General features: G+C 42.0%; 1 protein-coding gene across 2 annotated transcripts in view; it reads right to left on the bottom strand.

Annotated features, from left to right (window-relative positions):
• KDM2A (lysine demethylase 2A) overlaps positions 1-19,050 on the bottom strand; it is a 92,169-nt gene that overhangs the window by 13,820 nt on the left and 59,299 nt on the right. For both annotated transcript variants that reach the window (XM_040256427.1, XM_040256428.1), the window contains exons 7-12: positions 17,278-17,384; positions 16,846-16,939; positions 15,528-15,681; positions 15,310-15,425; positions 11,692-11,818; positions 9,478-9,872 (exon numbers count right to left, since the gene is read on the bottom strand). In XM_040256427.1, coding sequence (XP_040112361.1) covers positions 9,478-9,872; positions 11,692-11,818; positions 15,310-15,425; positions 15,528-15,681; positions 16,846-16,939; positions 17,278-17,384 — 993 coding nt within the window. The remainder of the gene's footprint in view (positions 1-9,477; positions 9,873-11,691; positions 11,819-15,309; positions 15,426-15,527; positions 15,682-16,845; positions 16,940-17,277; positions 17,385-19,050) is intronic.

Raw genomic sequence — 19,050 nt, 5'->3', positions numbered from 1 at the left:
TATAGAGACCCACTGAGAAACAAACAGAGGACGGAAGAGAACTCCAACTATCAGGACTTTAAACTTACCTCTGCTTCCAACCTCGCACTTGTGTGCTCACTGTAACCACGCTACCGCTGTGAAGTGTTATCACAGTTCTGTACGTGACAATGAAACTCTACACCACCTCTTTACTCTTCTATACCAGCTAACGAGTACCATTGTAGTTAAAAGAATGCCTTCATTCTGTCGACGTTATTAGCAAATACTGACTGGCAAAAATAACAAAAAGGATTGGCTAATATGAATAGGAGGGTCTTAACATCTTGATTTCAACCCAGGACTCCATTCTTCGAAGGCAGATTAAAGGAATCTCATTCTCTAATCTCTCTCCCTCACACCCACATGCACACACACGTACCCATATGCACACATGGTCACTTATTTGCCTTTATTCCTATAAAGGGGGCAGAAACAATCTCAGGGGCAATAGTTCTCATGCCTTCAGCCAATCTAGTTTGAATACCTCAAGGAACAATTCTACAGTAAGAAACTGCCACTCAAGTGAGTCACACTGGTTATTATTTTGAAACAAATCTTTTATGTTTTAGACAGAAATTTCTCAGTCCCAAACCTTCTAGCACAATGAAATCTCTCCTCATCTGACCTCATGAGCCCTAAAGCAATGGCAACTGCAAAACAACCCCCCCCCAACACACATCCAGAAGACAAATCGCATGATTTCTTTCTGATTGCTTTAGATGTATACAGGATATCAACTGTTTCAAGAAAAAAGTAAACTTTGATCCTAGACAGGCCAGCATGCCTGGGCCATTTTAAATAATCATTCTCAGAATCCTGTGGGCTCTATGCCTAGAGACCAGGACTCTTGAAGCATTTCTCTACAAAGTTTTTTCATCCTTAACCTAAGGATCTCACTCCAGATCCAGAGCTGGGACTCAGAAAGACCCTTTAACTAGTACCCACGAAGCTCCTCCAGGACAAGTCCCTTTGCCAAGTCCCCCAGATGCCTCTCTCCCTCCCCCAAACTGATTTCCTCTGCAGACGTTTTATTTACTTCGAGTTGCTATGGCATCCTATTCTGGAGCCTCCTGTTAGCACCACACTGTGTGGGGGTGAAGAGGCGGGGTGCGGTGCCACGTGGGACCAGGCTCCGGCCTGCTCGCAATCTCCCTGGGGTAAGAAATTCAGGTCCATTCAAAATGTGTGCTAGGGAGTGCGAGTTCCCCTCCCCCACTTCGCACTGCTGCCGGAGTAGGACTCTGCCCATTTCCTCCGCCCCTAGAGCACTGAACTGTCCACAAACAGGGACTTTCCACTTTCAGCAAAACAGACTGCACAGAAAGATCCGCAATTGTTCAAGAGTAGAACAGGAACCTAACTATCACCCAAAGCAGTCTACCTGCAAGATTTCTGTAGGGGACAGGGAAGGGTAGGTGAATAAATTGTGTCTGTGCTGCGGCGGGGGTGGAGGGTGTGGGGGCAGCTGTTCACACAGGCAGGACTCAGTTACTAGGGTCTGTGTGGGTGTGGAGGGAAATGCAGATTTCCTTCCAAGCCCTATTTCACTGGGGCCATACAACCAAGCACGCCCTGCTTTCATCAAAAAAGGCAGACTCCAGCTGAGGCCCTTCAAGAAACCATATAAAGAAGCCACCACCCTTCACCAGAGGGGGTTTGGGACAGGGAGCGGGGGTGGAGTGCGGAAAGGCTTACGCCTATCTAGCCTCCTGGCATGAGAGAATGTTCAAGCGCAAGCCCACACCCGACACAGCCCAGGAAGGGGACGAGAACCGCGGGCGCCTGGGCGGAGAAGGGGAAGAGACTCCCAAAGGCAAATGACCCAATTCGAAAGCATATCCCACCGGGACAGGGAACAAGTGCAGTGGCGACGGCAGCACCGATACCTCAGCACTAATCCGGACTCGCCAGCAGGCAGTTCTCCTGCCTCTCCGCCGCCAAGACCGGCCCCTGCAGTTCCACACACCACACACCCCAGACCAGGAGGGCTCTGCTGCCCGCCCGCCCGCCCGCCCGCCTGCCTGACCTTGTTTCCCGTCCTCTGGAGCTGCCGAGGCTCTTGGATGAAGTTTCCCCAGCGTCTTTGTTTTGCTTTCTGTATTGGAAGTTGTGCTGAAGGAGTTAGGTGTTCTGCCTCTAGGAAAAATCCCAGTTTACTTGAAAAAAATCTGAAATCTCCCAGGGCACCTAAGGCAGGGCAGTCGGGCGATCACCTTTCAGGCTACCCGGAGGGAGCGGCGCGCAGCGCCCTGCGCTCCTTCTCGAGCCCCAGAGCTCAGCCGCGGCTTCCTGTGCCTGCGAACAATGCTGCTGCGTCACCCACATGCAGCTCCCAGAAATGCTTTGCAACGGAAGATGGCAGGAGGGGAGCCGAGCTCGAGTGAGCGAGCCAGCAGAGGGCCCAGCGTCCTGCGGCAGAGTCAGGAGGGGGCGTGCTGGGCAGCGCTCCCGGCGCGGCGATTGGAGGAGAGCCCGCCGGGAGGGAGCCGCCGCCCCGCCCTCTCCCTCCCACCGCCCCGTCAGCGCCGGGGCAGAACCCAGGGCCGGCCCCCAGGGCTCTCGCCGGCGACTTCGGAAGGCGCCAGCGGAGGGAAGGGAAGGCTTTAACCCGTGCCGAGTCGGGTCCCGCGTTCGAACGTCCTTGCCGCGGCCCACACCCCGGCCCTCAGGGTCATCTGCCTGTCACGGCCGCGCTCCCCTGGGCTGCACACAGGGCTCCCCCCGCGCCCAGGCAGACAGACAGCGAGTCGCCTGAAGTTCAGCCTCTGCGGTAGAGCCCGGCCCGGAGCCGAGCGCCTCTGGAGTTACCTTCTCCCCCCACCAGCGGCCCGCCTCACCTGCCCCTGCCGCCCCTCCCCTAGCCCGGAATCCAGAATCAGCAAAGAAACAGTTTCCAGAAACACCTTGAGCACAACACATACCCACCAATACTGAGGGACCCGATACCATCCGTCTGTTCATCTCAGCTACTTCCACAACGGCGGCGGCCTCTGCCCCAGCCCGCACCGTGAGAGCCACCCCGCTGCGGGCGGCGGGCCAGCTCCCTCGTGACCAAGTCAGACCAGCGGAGGTGCCCCCTCAGGAGCTTCACTCCCGGGCTTCGGCATCAGGCACCGGGAACCTAGGACCAGCACTGCCTCCCACACCCGCCGGTCTCCTGGGGCCTCAGTTATCAGCGCGGACTATGCCCCTCACTACCCCATCCGCAGGACACCAGCACCGCCTCACTCTTCCTATTCCTGTCGTTTGACATTGCCTGGATGAAGCAACCAGTCTCCCATTCGGTCACACATCTTGGTGCCTGCCACTTCTGACAGCCACTCAAGTGACACGTGTCACCTACTCTGTACTCACCGATCCACAGTCAGGGTTAAACTCAGACTGAAGGAGCACTCTTTACTCCGGCTTCAGCATTCAGTATATTGGGGCCAGATTTATGTAACTTTTAGACTCTAATAAATGTAAGTTGGCTTTTTGGGAAATTACAGAAGCGGCTTTCAAATAAACACCTCAGGCCACTGAGAACCTAGCTCTTACCACTGGAAACATGCTTATTTATTCTAGCTTATTAACCAGGACAGTTGTTTCGGTGAGTTTCTCCTGCAGTCAATGGCCTAGTCCGCTCTTTGAGGCCTGGCGCTCTCCTGCCAGGGGCAGCACGTTTACTTCTGACATTAGTTTACCAAGGGAAGGAGAGACTTTTGTACTGTTCTGTGGAGCTCTTCCTGGAAATGTGTGAATGGTCATTCTAATCCTAAACTTGTACTTTTATGACTCAAAGGCTCTCTGTAATTAGCCTATTATGTTAGAAAAACATTCCTTAACATTGTGAGAGGTCCTCTTGGAAAATGCTTATTTAGGTCTTAATGCTATCTAGCCTAGAGGGATGATACAGTATGCACAAACTCTTAAGAGAAACAAGTTACTCCAAAACAAAGCACAAGTCTGAGTTGTAGCAAGCACAAATTCTAGAGGCCACCAGGAAAGAACAAAAATCAGACAGGGCACTAGGAAACTCACTTCAAGTAAGTTCCCAAATCACACATATAAGGCCCAATTTTTTCCTCCTTTTCATTCAGAATAAAAGGTAGGCAACAATGATGAGAAATAGTAAGAACGTAACATTACATAATACGGGACTATAATGAAAACATTTTTAAAGAATTGTATATTTTAATCTAACTTTATATGCCTTGTAGCTGAGTTATTCAAAACTTTTTACTCAGTAAGAATGTGAATTATTACAAATATCAGTAAAAACTACAAATGAAGTTTTATTTATACAGGTTCTTTTTTTCCCTCCTCATCTGGCTTAATGGATTAAAATCCAATTATACTGGGCTCTCTATCAGCTCTTCTCTTTGTGTCAGAATCACTCCCAAAGTGTCAGATGAAGGCACATTTCTGATTCGTGTTTCTGTATTTATTCACAACCATAACTCTGCTTCAGTCCCATCATCCTCCTGAGGTGGAGCTTCATATAAATTCTTAGATCATAGTTACAAAATAAAATGCTAGATAGACTCTTAGATAAGAGCATCAATAGCCAACTGTACCACAAAGGAAGAATTTCAAATTTATAAATTTAGAGCTCTTATCATTTACACAATACTGTAATCGTCAGTCTGCATCATCTAACAGGAAAGGGATTTAACCGGCTAACTAAAAAGAAGGGCGCCTCCTTCCCTCAGGACAGAATTTACCACCAGTCCTCAGGGTCAGGTCCAGCCCCTGTAAGCCCAGAAGTCACTCACTCACTTTCTTAGCCCACTTAGAATGCCTGCTCCTCTACTGGACCTTAGTAGGCCCCCTGAGGGTTTGGTCCACAGTATGTTTGCATATTTATACCAACACTGAGCCTGGTTCTTGGCAGAGAGCAGGCAGGGATTACTTACAGTAGTGAAATAAGTGAATTTCAAAGATCTGTAATTTTCACAACATCTCCACTGAGGTAGATGTTATTTTATAGAGGAGAAAACAGGCTCTTATTGATCTAGGATCCTGCCCGACAGTCACATTTTTGCCAAGTGTATCACAATGTCTTAGAGAAAATGGGAAAGTAGAAAAATATTCAAAAACACTGAAATTGTTTCATTAACTGAGTTGGGCAGCCAGATGTATTGATATATTAAGAGCCTCTTTTTATATATATATTAAGAGCTGCTTTATTACCAAAATAAACAAAAAACAATAAAGTCTGATTAAAAATTCAGCCTTCCAGCTGATTGCCACCACCTTGCTATGACCCACGGTCATTTAGTTAACATGCCCACTCCAGGCCCACTGTAATTTTAGCACATACAAAGATACTTTTTTAAAAACATTAATGGGATTGCACTATACACTACACATACAACTCCAGGTCCTGCCTCTTTACTCAACATCTCTCAAGGACATGGCCTCTCAATTTTAGATCAGGAGTCAAGGTTACTTTATACCCCCTCCCAAATAGGACTTTATATATGCTCATTACTTTCGCCTAACTTTGCCAATAAATCAACCCTTTTTAATGCCCCATATTTCATCTAATCCCCTTGCAACTCTGTATGATTCTTTCTTCAATACTGTAGAACATTTTTAGAAGCTTCAAAGCCCCTTAACCACATCACTAGAACTGCTTCTCCCAGGGAATATGTAATTATGGGTATCTCATCCCACCCATGTTCCTCTAACCTCTTCTCCTAGCTATTTGTTGAGAGCCACACAGGCTACAACAGGAGACCATCCCTCTCTCTTACAGGAAGTGTAAACTCTGGGCTTGCTTTAGTCTTTCGCTGCACTGTACCCTTCTGTGCTACCACAGCACCAAGCTCTCTAGCACTGCAGTCTCCAGCTGGGCAGTGATTCGGCACCCACCCGATCCAATGCTTTTTTTCTTTTTGGTGGTGTTCAGGTTTTCAAAGTATCCAAGTCTAAAACTATTATCTAAAGCTCAAATTAAATATAACAGGTCAAATGCAGGAATAAGCAATCCATTTGATCTTAACTGAAAGTGCCTGCAGAGCTGGGCTCTAAATCCTGTCTTCTGTCATCAGAGGTATTTTGATATGGTATTGGGTAAACAAGGGAGAACTCAAACCCTGCCAGCTTGTGCAGTCATCCTGCTGGGCCACTCATCCCCTTATGGCCCAGTCTCTATGCCACCTCTGTCTTACTGAGCAAAGGCAGCCATGTTTTCCATGATTCCTGATAAACAGCAAGCTCTCTTAGGACACTTGTCACAGTGTTAACAGCTCTCTTAACTCTTAACTCATTCCCTTTCTTGCTGCCTCCTTTTACTCTGCCTAAAGTTTGACACAAATCTTTCTACATTTTCCCCTACTACTCTGCCTCTATAAACATCCTTATTTAACTATATTACTTAAGAGTTGTTGTTGTTCAGTCGCTAAATTGTGTACAGCTTTTTGTGACCCCAGGCACTGCAGCATGCCAGGCTTCCCTGTCCTTCACTATCTCCCTGAGTTTGGTCAAATTAGTTAATAGTTTGTGTATTTCTATCATGACATTTGACCTGTACAACTGCGAATTATGACTTCCTACAACTGGATTCAACAAAATCAAATCTATCTATAGACATCCCTGAGGATTAAAAAGATATTTCTCTTTTTTATAAATTAAAAATGCAGATCCCCAGGCCAAAAGAACATTAGTGAGAGATAAACTTATAAAACCTTCCTTCTTAGGGTTCCTAAAGGCAATTATACAAGTTAGTTAAGTCACCAAAGTCACAATTTAATAATTTCCACACCCATGGTAGAATATCTAGGAAAAAAGAAACTTCTGGACTTTCCTGGTGATCCAGTGGTTAAGACTCCAAGCTCTCAATGCAGGGGGCACAGATTTGATTCCTAGTCTGGTAATTAAGATCTCGCATGCCACAAAGCACGGCCAAGATAAAATTTTAAAAAAAGAAAAAAGAAACTTTGGGAAAGTTCCTTGGTGGCCTAGTGGTTACGAATTCAGACTTTCTCTGCCATGACCCGGGGTCAGTCCCTGGTTAGGGAACTGAGATCATGCAAGCCGTGTGGCCTGGCCAAGAAGAGAGACAAACTTCTGTAGGAAAAAAAAACTCTCAGGAAAATATATATGTCCCATCACAATGAAAACAAAACATATAGTGCCCTCTGTTCACTCAGGGGTGGGAAGTGAGTTTGGGAACTGGCTTGTGAATATGGAAAAGTATGGCTAAGTTTGTTCTGGTGCACTGTTATCAATCATCATTGACATAGGACCACACCTACCTGGAGCTTAGTTAGTTCCTCCCATAAACAAGGCCACAATACCACCTGCCTTGTCTACAACAACTTTATAAAACTAAACTGTAAAACCAACTGCCTAGGTTCTATCACTATGGAGAGGACCAACCTCACTAGGTTACCAATCCTTTCAGTCTCTTAAAGTTTTTATCATTTCAATGATGCATAAATAATAAGATATAGTTAGAACGTCAATTGAAGAAAGAAAAAAAAGTAAAAAATTAGAAGTCTAGGTCTTAGCCCAGTCTTTGGAGTTCTTTCCTGAGCTACCTGGCAGAACGTAGGGAGAACCTCAGCTGGTTGTTTAGTGGTAGCCAAGAAACATTTGTATAAGGATCAGGAATAAAAAAGTCGTACTATCAGATATTTAGCCCATCTTCCTTAAGGTCGCATAAAATTATTCCTTATAAATTCTTCTGGGGCTTAAAACAATCTATACAAAAGGTTTTAAAAATAACACGTTACAAATGGTTAACTAGCTTTCTAATACACATACCCATGCTCACATACTCAAGACAATTCCAAACAGTGATTTAAAGACTTTTTTGTTTGTATTAATGGTTACTTTTTGGGGAGCTACACACGGTGGCATGTGGGATCTTAGTTCTCTGACCAGGGACTGAACCCACGTCTCCTGCAGTGGAAGCTCACTCTAAACCACTGGACCTCTGGGGTAGTCCCCAATGGTTTCATATGAGATATATAAGGAAAGATTTACTAGAACTCTCTCCAGTTCAGACAGTTCAAATCTGGATTCCCTAAAAATAAATTCATTTCTTTGAGACCAATATATGAGGAGTGGGTTGGACTTTGACGATTACTAAGCATCAAAGCTATGGTTTTTCCAGTAGTCATGTATGGATGTGAGAGTTGGACTATAAAGAAAGCTGAGTGCTGAAGAATTGATGTTTTGAACAGTGGTGTTGGAGAAGATTCTTGAGAGTCCCCTGGACACCAAGGAGACCCAAGCAGTCCATCCTAAAGGAAATCAGTCCTGAATATTCACTGGAAGGACTGATGCTGAAGCTGAGACTCTAATACTCTGGCCACCTGATGTGAAGAACTGACTCATTTGAAAAAGACCCTGATGCTGGAAAAGATTGAAGGTGGAAGGAGCAGGGGATGACAGAGGATGAGATGGTTGGATGGCATCACAACTCAATGGACATGAGTTTGAGTAAGCTCAGGGAGTTGGTGATGGACAGGGAAGCCTGGTGTGCTGCCAGTCCATGGGGTCGCAAAGAGCCAAACACGACTGAGCGCCTGAACTGAACTGAATGCTGGGAGATTCACTGAGAAAGAAGAAAAATATACAAAATGAAGAAACTCGATTTGGCAGTAAGATGAATTACATTTAAAATGACACTTTTCTCAGACGTTGCCCCAATGTATTTAAGTCTTAATGTACATAAATTTGAACCTCAGTTCAGTTCAGTCGCTCAGTAGTATCTAACTCTTTGCGACCCCATGGACTGCAGCACGCCAGGCCTCCCTGTCGATCGCTAACTCCTGGAGTTTACCCAAACACATGTCCATTGAGTCGGTGATGCCATCCAACCATCTCATCCTCTGTCATCCCCTTCTCCTCCTGCCCTCAACCTTTCCCAGCATCAGGGTCTTTTCAAATGAGTCAGCTCTTCGCATTAGGTGGCCAAAGTATTGGAATTTTGAGGGCAAGAGTTAGAAGGGAGTGACAGAGGATGAGATGGTTGGATGGCATCACTGACTCAATGGACATGAGCTTGAGCAAACTCCAGGAAACAGTGAAGGACAGGGGAGTCTGGCATGCTGCAGTCCATGGAGTTGTAACAACAACAAATGTGCTTGGGGTAAGACTGCTAGAGATTTTACTGGCCAATTTTGTTCTGAAATAGGCCTCTTTATCAGAGTGTAACAAGTTCTAAGTAACATTTCTTAATATAAACATTTTTCTCAGGCTCACCCTTTTTCTAGGGTCAGCCTGTAATCTGCATTTTTAAGATTAGATTTAAATCCTAACTGAACATACAAATGTTCCCATTTTCCTAATAGGGACCTAACCTCATTCTAGGAACTGAAACACTGTACAGCCCAAACACACACACACTCTTCTTTCTGGTTGAACCAAGATCACCCCAAACTCCCGAATTTTCTCTCAGAATCCAGAAACTGACTGTCCTAGCCAGATTAGCAGCCGTTATGCAACACAACGAACCCTTACCTTCACATCAGCAATGAGAGCGTCTTCGTCTTCTATCCCTGTAGGGACGCATTTCTTGTGCAGTGGCAGAGATTCCAATTTATCTACAAGGCAACGGAGGCCTTCAAGCTCAAAATGGGTCAGATGCACCTGTCGGTCCTTTCGGGGGCTACACTGGGAATCCCACACTTGGCCATTCTGGGAACCCCGGCTAGAGTCAGAGGATGAGTCCCCAGACAAAGTTTTCTTCAGACTTGGAAGACTTCTGCAGGTTTTGCCCAGTCCATCATAATCCAGGTTGACCCCATTGGCCACAGGGCTGGTGAGGACAGAACGTCTGCTGCTCAAGCGCCGGGGCTCTCGGTCTACTGCTTCCTCGTCCCCGTTTCCAGACTCCAACCCATTTAACTCCAAATCTGCCAGTATGAAGAAAAAGTGTGGTATGAATGTGCCACTTGGCCCTGTGATCAACAAGAGAACTAGGTAGTATGGGAGGGGCCCTGAAGTTATGAATGACAAAGTCACCTGGGTTTAAAAACAGTCTCCCTATTCCAAGCCATCTGTCTACTGCTGAAAATCACTTATAGGTAAAAACAGGATCCTGAGTTAGTAGGACAACTGAGGCAACAGTCAACTGGGTTTTAAAAAGATTGGGAAGGGTGCAGTCTTTAATAAACAGTGCTGAAAGTAAGTTACCCATGAAAATAACTATAAGTGAGTTTCAAGTTCAAACTTAATTTAAGGGTTATGATCTCATTATCTTTTAAAAGACTAGTACTAATATGAAGCATGCTGGCTTCCCAGTGGCTCAGTGGTAGAGAACCTGCCTGCCAGTGCAGGAGACACGGGTTTGATCCCTGGGTCAGGGAACATCCCCTGGAGTAGGAAGTGGCAACCCACTCCAGTATTCTTGCCTGGAAAATTCCTTTGACAGAAGAGCCTGGCAGGCTATAGTCCATTGGGTTGCAAAAGAGTCAGACACGACTTAGTAACTGAACAACAAAAACATGAAGCACATATATTTAAAGACCACCTTTGTTCAAAATTTTGGCCACAAAATTAAGCTTTGGAATAAAAATCTTAGCAACATGGCTAATAAAATGAATATTTTTTAAAAGATTTTGATAGTCAAAACAAAAGAAAGTTTTGAAAGAAGAATTTTTAAATGTTAACTAGTCTTATTATGAAAGTAATAAATGCTGACTATTAATAATTTAGAAAATACAGGAAGGTGCAAAGAAGTAAGTCATCCTGTATTTCTCTATCCTTGGAGAAACTCAACCGTGTGATGGATTGTCTTTCCATCTTTTTCTATACGTATGTGTATAACTACAACTTGACATATTTTTAAACAAAATTAGGATCATGCTGTATATACAATTCTGTATCCTGCTTTCACATATTGTTGAGCATGTTTTATTTTCAAATGACAACATCAATTATCCTCAGATGAAATGCTAAGGCAAAAAGTATTTTGCTTACATGACCACAGGATATGGCAGTGTTGGCTCCTCTTTATTTTCAAGGCATGGAATAGCCTAAAAATGTATAACTGAAACTACTTTGACATCCAATAAAATATTTCTCCAGATGTAAGTTAGGGAGACATTAAAACTCAGAAGAATACACATTTTAGAATCTTACCAACATGATTTAAAGTTGTAACATTCCCATTTATTAACTCATAGATGATGAGCAAGTTTTTTAATTTCCTTGAACCTTGATGTCACCACTTGTAAAATATAGATGATATATACACCTCACAGGCCGTAACAACTTAATGTATACAGACTGCTTAGTTTGGTGCCTGAAGAGTAACTCTGATGATGCAATCCTAGTTTTTATTGTGCCAAAGATCATTCTTTACACGATAAAACATGTTAAGACTTTTTTTCTGCCCATACAGAGCCGCTTGCAGGATCTTAGTTCCCCAACCAGGAATTGAACCTGGATCACGGCAGTGAAAGCACTGGACCATCAGGGAATTTCCAACTGATTATTTTCTTGAAGAGCAAAGTACTAACACCAGATGAGATCCAAAATATTTCATTTAGCCCTAATAATTCACATCTGGGTAGGAGGATCAACTGTAGCCATATTAAACTGGTACTTCTAAGTAGATAAGTAAAAAGATAAACCATAAAAACAAAACAACTAGGGAATAGCCTGTGGAATATCCCTGGCCTTACCCTCAGTCCAGTGGAGTAAGAAAGTTCATGTAGGTGGAACACTTACCCATGCTAAGGGACTCTTTCTGAAATTCCTTAGTGAGGTGAGAGCGGTTGGTTATGCAGTACACATAGCGCTCCAACACGTACCAACACATCTCATAGTAGAATGGATAACGGAACTTATTAGGAACCTAACGTGGTAACAAAATAATGAGAAAATCAAGCTAATAACAATTTTTTAGGAAAGAGAGTAACAAACAATCACTCCAATAATTAGCCCAGGAAAAACTCTCTCTAGTTAACATGTAACTCTAGGTTGCCATGTGGAGCAAGAATTTAAGTGAATCTCTCAACTTAAAGAATGTTGGTCTTGGGAAATCATCACTAAAGATAACAGGTACTTGGAAAGACCATTTAGAACTATCAAGAAGCTGTCTTGTTGAGTGGGAAAGCATCAAAAAGAAGTTTTGAGACAGAGAGTAAAATGTTAGTAAGGCACAATATACTTATTGTATATAGCAACCATTCTTGCCGGTACCTCAATCAGAAGGCCAAGAAACAGAATATAATGGAAAATGTTTTTGTTATGTCCTTACATACATGAAAGTATGATTAGAGATGCATTCCCAAGCTATACCTCATCTACGACACCAGACTGAGTGTTTCCTCCCACTATTAGCTCTCAGCTTGCTTGCTTCATAGTTTGTACTCTACCAAGATGGTATGTCTGCAAATCAGGTTACTATTCCATGTGGCCTCATCAGCTGCTATCTTTAGCTTTCTTTCCATTCTTCCCCAAAATAGTATGAAATTATTCCAGGTGAATTATAATAAAAATAATTGCCCTTTAGATTTATCATGGTCAAGGAACCCGCAAATCAGCATGGATCAATCACTGAGCAAGATCAACCATGGAGATTATCTAAAATACAGGCGTACCTCATTTTACTGTGCTTTAGTTTACCGAGTTTCAGATATTGTGGCCTATTTTTTTTAAACAAATTGAAGGTTTGTAGCAACCCTGCATTTGTCAGATGATGACTAGCACTGTTTAGCAATAAAGTGTTTTCTTTTCGTGTTTTAACTCTTGTCTATCTTTTTTTGGTTTTTTTTTAATTAATCATTTTTTAATTGAAGGATAACTGCTTTACAGAATTTTGTTGCAAGTAAGTATTTTTAAATTAAAGTACATACTTTTTTTAAAAGACATAATGCTACTGTACATTAACAGACAAGTAATGTAAAAATAACTAACAGACTATGTATAATGTGAATATAACTTTTATATGCACTGGAAAAAGAAAAACACTCCTGTGATCCAGTTTATGGCAATATTCACCTTTACTGCAGTAGTGCTGAACCAAACCTGCCAGATCTCTGAGGTATGCTTGTATATTCTGCCTGTCTTCTTTCAAAAGGATAAGGAAAACAATACTTTTAGGATTGATCCGAATATGTAACTCCTGAGAATGTTCCCACCTACTTTTCAAAGCTCCATGTCAGGCAATCTTTCCAAATTGAGGAGACTCAGATGGACACCCCTTTTCAAAACCCTTCACTAGGTCATAGGGCATCACTGGGAAATAAGATCACTTTCCTCATTGCAAGGCAGGAGAGACATGTACTTTTCATTAGCTTTCCAATGCAAAGGCTTTAGGTTCTGAATCTTAGTCTCTGGTGCCACTACAGCTTCAACAACTAGAAGAGGCTTCTCCTCCATTGTTTGAAAATAAAATTAATTTACTTCGGGTACAGCAGGAGGGAACACAAGAATTAACAGATACTTGATCCCCCCAAAATTAAACATAATACACTGCGCTTCTCTGTTTGCCTTTTAAGTTTTAAAAAATAAAATAAAGTAAAATAAAATATAAAATGGGCACTACACTTTTCATTTTTCACTTGGAACTCAAGAGACTGAACTAATAATAGCCAGGACATCACACACCCAAACTACCCCATTATATTTTACCTATGCTGCTAGACACCACAGAGCACATCAATTTCTAAGGCTGGGTTAGAATTTTTGGGAAAAAAAAGTTTTTAATATTCATTATAAAATTATTGAACCTTCAAGCACTATCAATAGACTTACCAATACTCAATTCAAATAGTATATTTCTACACCAGCATGGCAAAAGTAACTAACATATTGCATTAAATTTATAACATATCTTACTAAAGCATTCTCTACACATTCTCTTTTACGTTAAACTTTGTTAAGTTTAAAGAAGTTGGTAACATAATAAATGTATGTCAGGTTGGTACTGGCAATGTAAAAGCTTGGGTGTAGAAAGCAAAAAAGAAAAAAAAGCCTCTGTGGACATGTGTAGAGGACCCAGTGAAATTTCACGGAAACACAGAGAATTCCTTATTTGGAAGGAAAGAATTAAGTCATATTTAGGAAAAATGGAATCGTATGTCAGTTAGATACTGAAATTTGACATTTTCTGATAAACAAAGTCTAGGAAAATTAGATAGACAAACCAAGATTAGTTATTACCAGTTTAACAGTCTGCAGGAGACTTGTTCATGCAGAGTTAAAATTACCTACAGTATTGAATATATATCCTCCCTTTTTTCCCTCAAACCGAGCAAACAATTAAGCAATGGGCATAATGGCAATTTTGGGCCAAAAAAGGGAATGCTTTTTAAAAATATTTTCAGATTGAATCTTACAACAAGGTAGATGGTATTACTGCAAAATGATTTTGAGTTAAATAAGAGTATTTTACTATGAAATTGTGTGATTTTTCTCTTTTAAAACATTTTAACTATTTTTACTGTTACTTTAACTTCAAACTTAGTAAACTAGTATTATATCTTTTGAAGTTTCACTACTTTTAACAAACAAGCTATAAAATTCTATAAAATTCACTTCTATAAAATTTATTTTACAAGCACTGTATCCTCTCTTAATTCTAACAGGGCAATCTCTATAACTCCGACAGCAACAGTCTTGTCTCTTATGTATAATATTTATATAATAGGTAGCTCTAACCAAAATACATGTTTCAAAATAGGCACCAAAATGATTAATTGATCATTAGTCAGTAACCACTCCTTCTAAAAATTATGAATTCTTCATTATTAATTATTTTTTGATTTTTAATCCTGAAAACTTTCAATACACCAAGAAGTTTACAGAGTAGTACCACTAAGACTTTCATAGCTTTTCCAAGATTCATCAATCATTAACATATCATACTTTTAAATGGTGGGGGGTAAGGCAGAATCTAACTAAAAGAGAATTTTGTGACATAAGAAAAAAATATACAATTGTATTATATTTGAGCCATCCTCACTTGTTTAAGTGCTTCATTCCAGAAGGCAGAGTAAGTGCTTGTGACAGATACTGTATGGCCCACAACGCCTAAAATATTTACTGTCTGGTTCTTTACAAAAAAGTTTGTCAACTCTTGCCTTAAGGTATCTACTGCATGTAACTTTTCCCCTATATATCCCGGATGATTTATCAGCTATGTAACACTCTGTGGAAAACTGACTAAATAAGACACACAAATCATTTTCTACAAAGTTTAATTCTCTCATGGAACCCCAGTTGAGAAAGACAGTGTACACATTATATGTTAAAGTACAATAGTTTGAGTGTTACACAGCAAGCAGAGTAAAAATAGATATATGAAACCTCTTCATATTTAATTCTTACATAGTTACTTACCCGTGTTCGATCTTCAATGTTGTATATTTTTAACTGCATGGGGATATTGAAGCTATGCAAAAAATTGCCTCCAAACACCAATGTGTCTGTAGGAGTATACACAGCGTGAATCCAGCCTAGAAGAAAGGGAACGGAGGGCAGAGGTTGTAAGCACTCACTTGTAGTGTGGCTCTCTCAGAGGTTAGAGTAGACAACTCACTTTTTTCCATCTTGCTTACCTGAGGGAATGACGAAGGTATAGCCCTGCTTTAGCTCAATGCGTTGGCAATCTGATACCCGGTCACCCAGAAAGATGTCTCCCTGTTTCCCTGACAGCAGCCAATTCTCGTACAGCTCCAGGTTGTGGGCTGTAGGGGGGATGAGCCAGAAGACCTGTGAGTTAAAAAACTCCAGTCTGTTAACAGCCATTGACATGACCCAGTCGTCTCCCTCAACTGATAAAACAGGTACAAATTTAAGACCAACAGGTAGAAGAGAAGCAAGCAATCCTCCCAGCCTACAGAACTTGACCATTTGGGAAATTCTAGAGGCCTCAGGGAAGTAGACCTTTTCTGTCCTCCACTTGATCAAACAGCATTAGGGCTTCCCTGGGGTTTGATTGTAGAACCCGGAACCTATACAGGATTCAGGGTGAAGGAGGGCATTAAGCTTGTCACCTAGGCAGTCCCTTCCTTGCCCCTAGCTGGCTGGCCTCAGTTAGTTAGGTATACAGTATCTTCAAAAGACAGGCCTGGGTTGCTCGATTCCAAGGTAGTAACCAAGATCAAAAGGACAAAACTCAGGACACCATTTAAATAGATTTAAAGTAAACAAAGTGACTCTGGATTTGGAGATATAGCTGTTCTAATTCAGCCCTCACTTAAAAGCATCATCTGTTTTCATTCCAGTTCTACTTTTCTCTCATAAGTGCTTTCACTTCTTACAAGAAAAAAAGGGTAACAGTAAGAGTGTAATACTATAAACCTCTGATATTAATTCTACATTTCCATTCTCCAACAGCATTCAGAAGCACTCTCAGAAGCTGGCATATAAGGCTTTATGAATGAGGATAATCTTTCGAAATCTATTTATATCCCCATACAGGACTTAAAGGCTTCCTCTGGCTGCATTTCAGACCAATGCCTCTATACAGGGAAAGGTGGTCTGGATCCCAATCGACTGATTTCATTGTCAATCTAGCCACACTTTGTGTTCCCTTCTACTATTTACTATACTTCCATGTAGAGAAGTTATCTTTTCCTCTTAAAATCACTTCCTTGCCTTCATTTGGAGAATTCTGCTTTGGGAATCTAGAAACAGGACTGTTGAAGTTTTAAGTACTGGTGACAATATTGGCAAAAGGAAAATGGGCTAGATGGACACCAATTTCTACTGGATTCTAACCAAGAAAGTCAACTTAATCTATGATTCTCTCCAGATAGGTGTATGTGTATCTCCTAATAGACTAGTTTTCAGGGTATATGAAGCATGCATGAACTGAAGCTAAGTCATATAACCAGCTTCAGATTCCAATCCCCATCACAACCATGACCATACCTTTCCCCCTTGATGGATGTGATACCAAACAGAGGTACCACCGAAGTCCACATGGAAGTCAGTATAGCAGCCTCGAACACTCATCAGACAGTACCTGACCCAAAAAAAGCAGTAGCGTTAGTGCACTGAAGAGAAAAAGGAGACTTTTCCCACCACAATGCCACACTCTCCCCTGTGTACTCCCCTCCATTTTCCACCTGATATAAACTCCCAGCTGGTGAGAGGAATGCAATCTCAAGTCATCACAGTATCAGAAGAAAAGTCTGTTTTCCTTTATGTTACCATGGCTATGGGGCTCTTACATACACTCTTCCTTTGGAACTAAACTTGACTCTCTTGGGACAGGAAGCAAGGCTGTAAGGGAGGACCCGTTCCTGGCTATCACTCTGGCCTCCCACAGCACACTGCAGAAATGCAGGGCAAGCCACTTACTTCTGCACTTTAGGGTACTGCATCTCCAAGATGGCGTTGGTTGATTCAGTCTGACTTTCTTTCAAATGCCTTGGCCACATATTGTCCACCCAGTCAATGAAATCCACCTTTAAAAGGAGGAAGGACATTTAGGTTGGGATTAAAGAGAATGCTAAAGTCAAGAAAAACAGAAATTCTCAAAACATACTGAAAAACTACAATTTAACTTCCAGCAAGCAAACAATCTTTTGTTAAATTCAGAGTCAACAGGCAAACATTCTAGATATAATTATTAAGTGAAAATGAAGACTAATGGTTCCACGAGGATGATCACAAAGATAGCACTGATCAAACAAAGTCACTTTTTAAGCAGTCATTAAATGACGCAGCAGTACCTAGTGAAACCCTCTCTGAGTGGCAGACCGGCCTCACCAGCTATGCTGGCAGGGGTGGGGGCTGCACGGTGGAGATAAAAGGCACTGTCTGGAAGATTCCTGTAAACTTATTCAAAGACAAACTGCTAGAAGAGCCAAGATACCAAACATTTAAGAAAAGGAAAGGAGAAGGGAGGAGGAAGGGAGAGGGGAGGAGGAAGGGAGAGGGGAGGAGAAAAGAATTCCATAGGGATTTGCAGCCTTATATGAGCAATGTGCTATAGAACCTACTGGGTTAGGAATCAGAAGTTCCAGGTCTATCATATTTTCTCAAGATCTTTTGTGAGGCTCTGGAACTTATCTGTAAAATGAGGATAATTACCTCAAAGGAATATTGTGAGGATTACATGTAAAAAGTATTAAAATTTTCTGACATAATGTTATCAGAGTTTAGGAATCTGGTTTTTTCCTTTGGCCACTCCATGCAGCATGGGGAACTTCCCCCACCAAGGACTGAACCCATGCCCTCTGCAACGGAAGCATGGAGTCTTAACCACTGGATCACCAGGGAAGTCCAGGAACCTGTTTTAAATAATATGTGCTGAAAGAAATGAGAAATGAAAACTGTATGAACTTTAAAATTTAAACACTTTACACTGAATCGTAACATGTCCTATATCCTCAAATGTCTGCACCCAACCACTGAACTCCAAGAAACACTTAAGTAGCTAAGTGTGAGTCAAACAACCATGGATTCAGCAAAGCACTGGTGCTGCAGGTATCTAACTTATGGCTATAAAAAAGATGTATCTGGTAAGCTTTATAACTTATGTCCGTATATATTTCATCATTTATTTCCTTACAACATATATCTAGACAAATGCATACAATCTGTGTGTATGATATAGGTGAATGTCGAGTGGATACTCAGATGTAAACCGTGAGTTTTTGGAAGGGGTCGCTGATGACACGCAAGTTTAAATCAGCAAGATGAACAACTATGAAGATTCACTTTCTGTCCCATTTCAAAGAATTCCCACTCAGGGATCCAACAGCTTTCACCAAACATCCACGGAGCCTAGAACACTGACTGAGCTCCAGGTTTCTTTCTTCTCATCAAACAGAACCTATTTTCCGCTCTCTTAGTGTAGTGGCCACGATCTCCCACCTCCTGGAACTGTCCTTTGGAAAGCCTTTACCAGAGTAAAGGATAACTGACTTGTTCAATATACTTACTATAAGTTCTTATGTCTGGACAGGAACAGAAAAATTAGGAACACATGAGTATTTTTTTGTTAAGTGTTCATTCAGGGACAGTTGGATCTTTCTGGCTAGAATCTCACCTGCAGCAGTAAGTCACTCTGTCCTCTTTCTGTTTGATATTATTGGGTATCATCTGATTACCAAAAGAATATTGTAG

The sequence above is a fragment of the Oryx dammah genome, unplaced genomic scaffold (assembly GCF_014754425.2).
Source record: "Oryx dammah isolate SB20612 unplaced genomic scaffold, SCBI_Odam_1.1 HiC_scaffold_15, whole genome shotgun sequence".
In the NCBI taxonomy this organism is placed as follows: Eukaryota; Metazoa; Chordata; class Mammalia; order Artiodactyla; family Bovidae; genus Oryx; species Oryx dammah.
The sequence above is the reverse complement of the archived record's forward strand: the minus strand, read 5'-3'. Positions and strand labels throughout refer to the sequence as shown.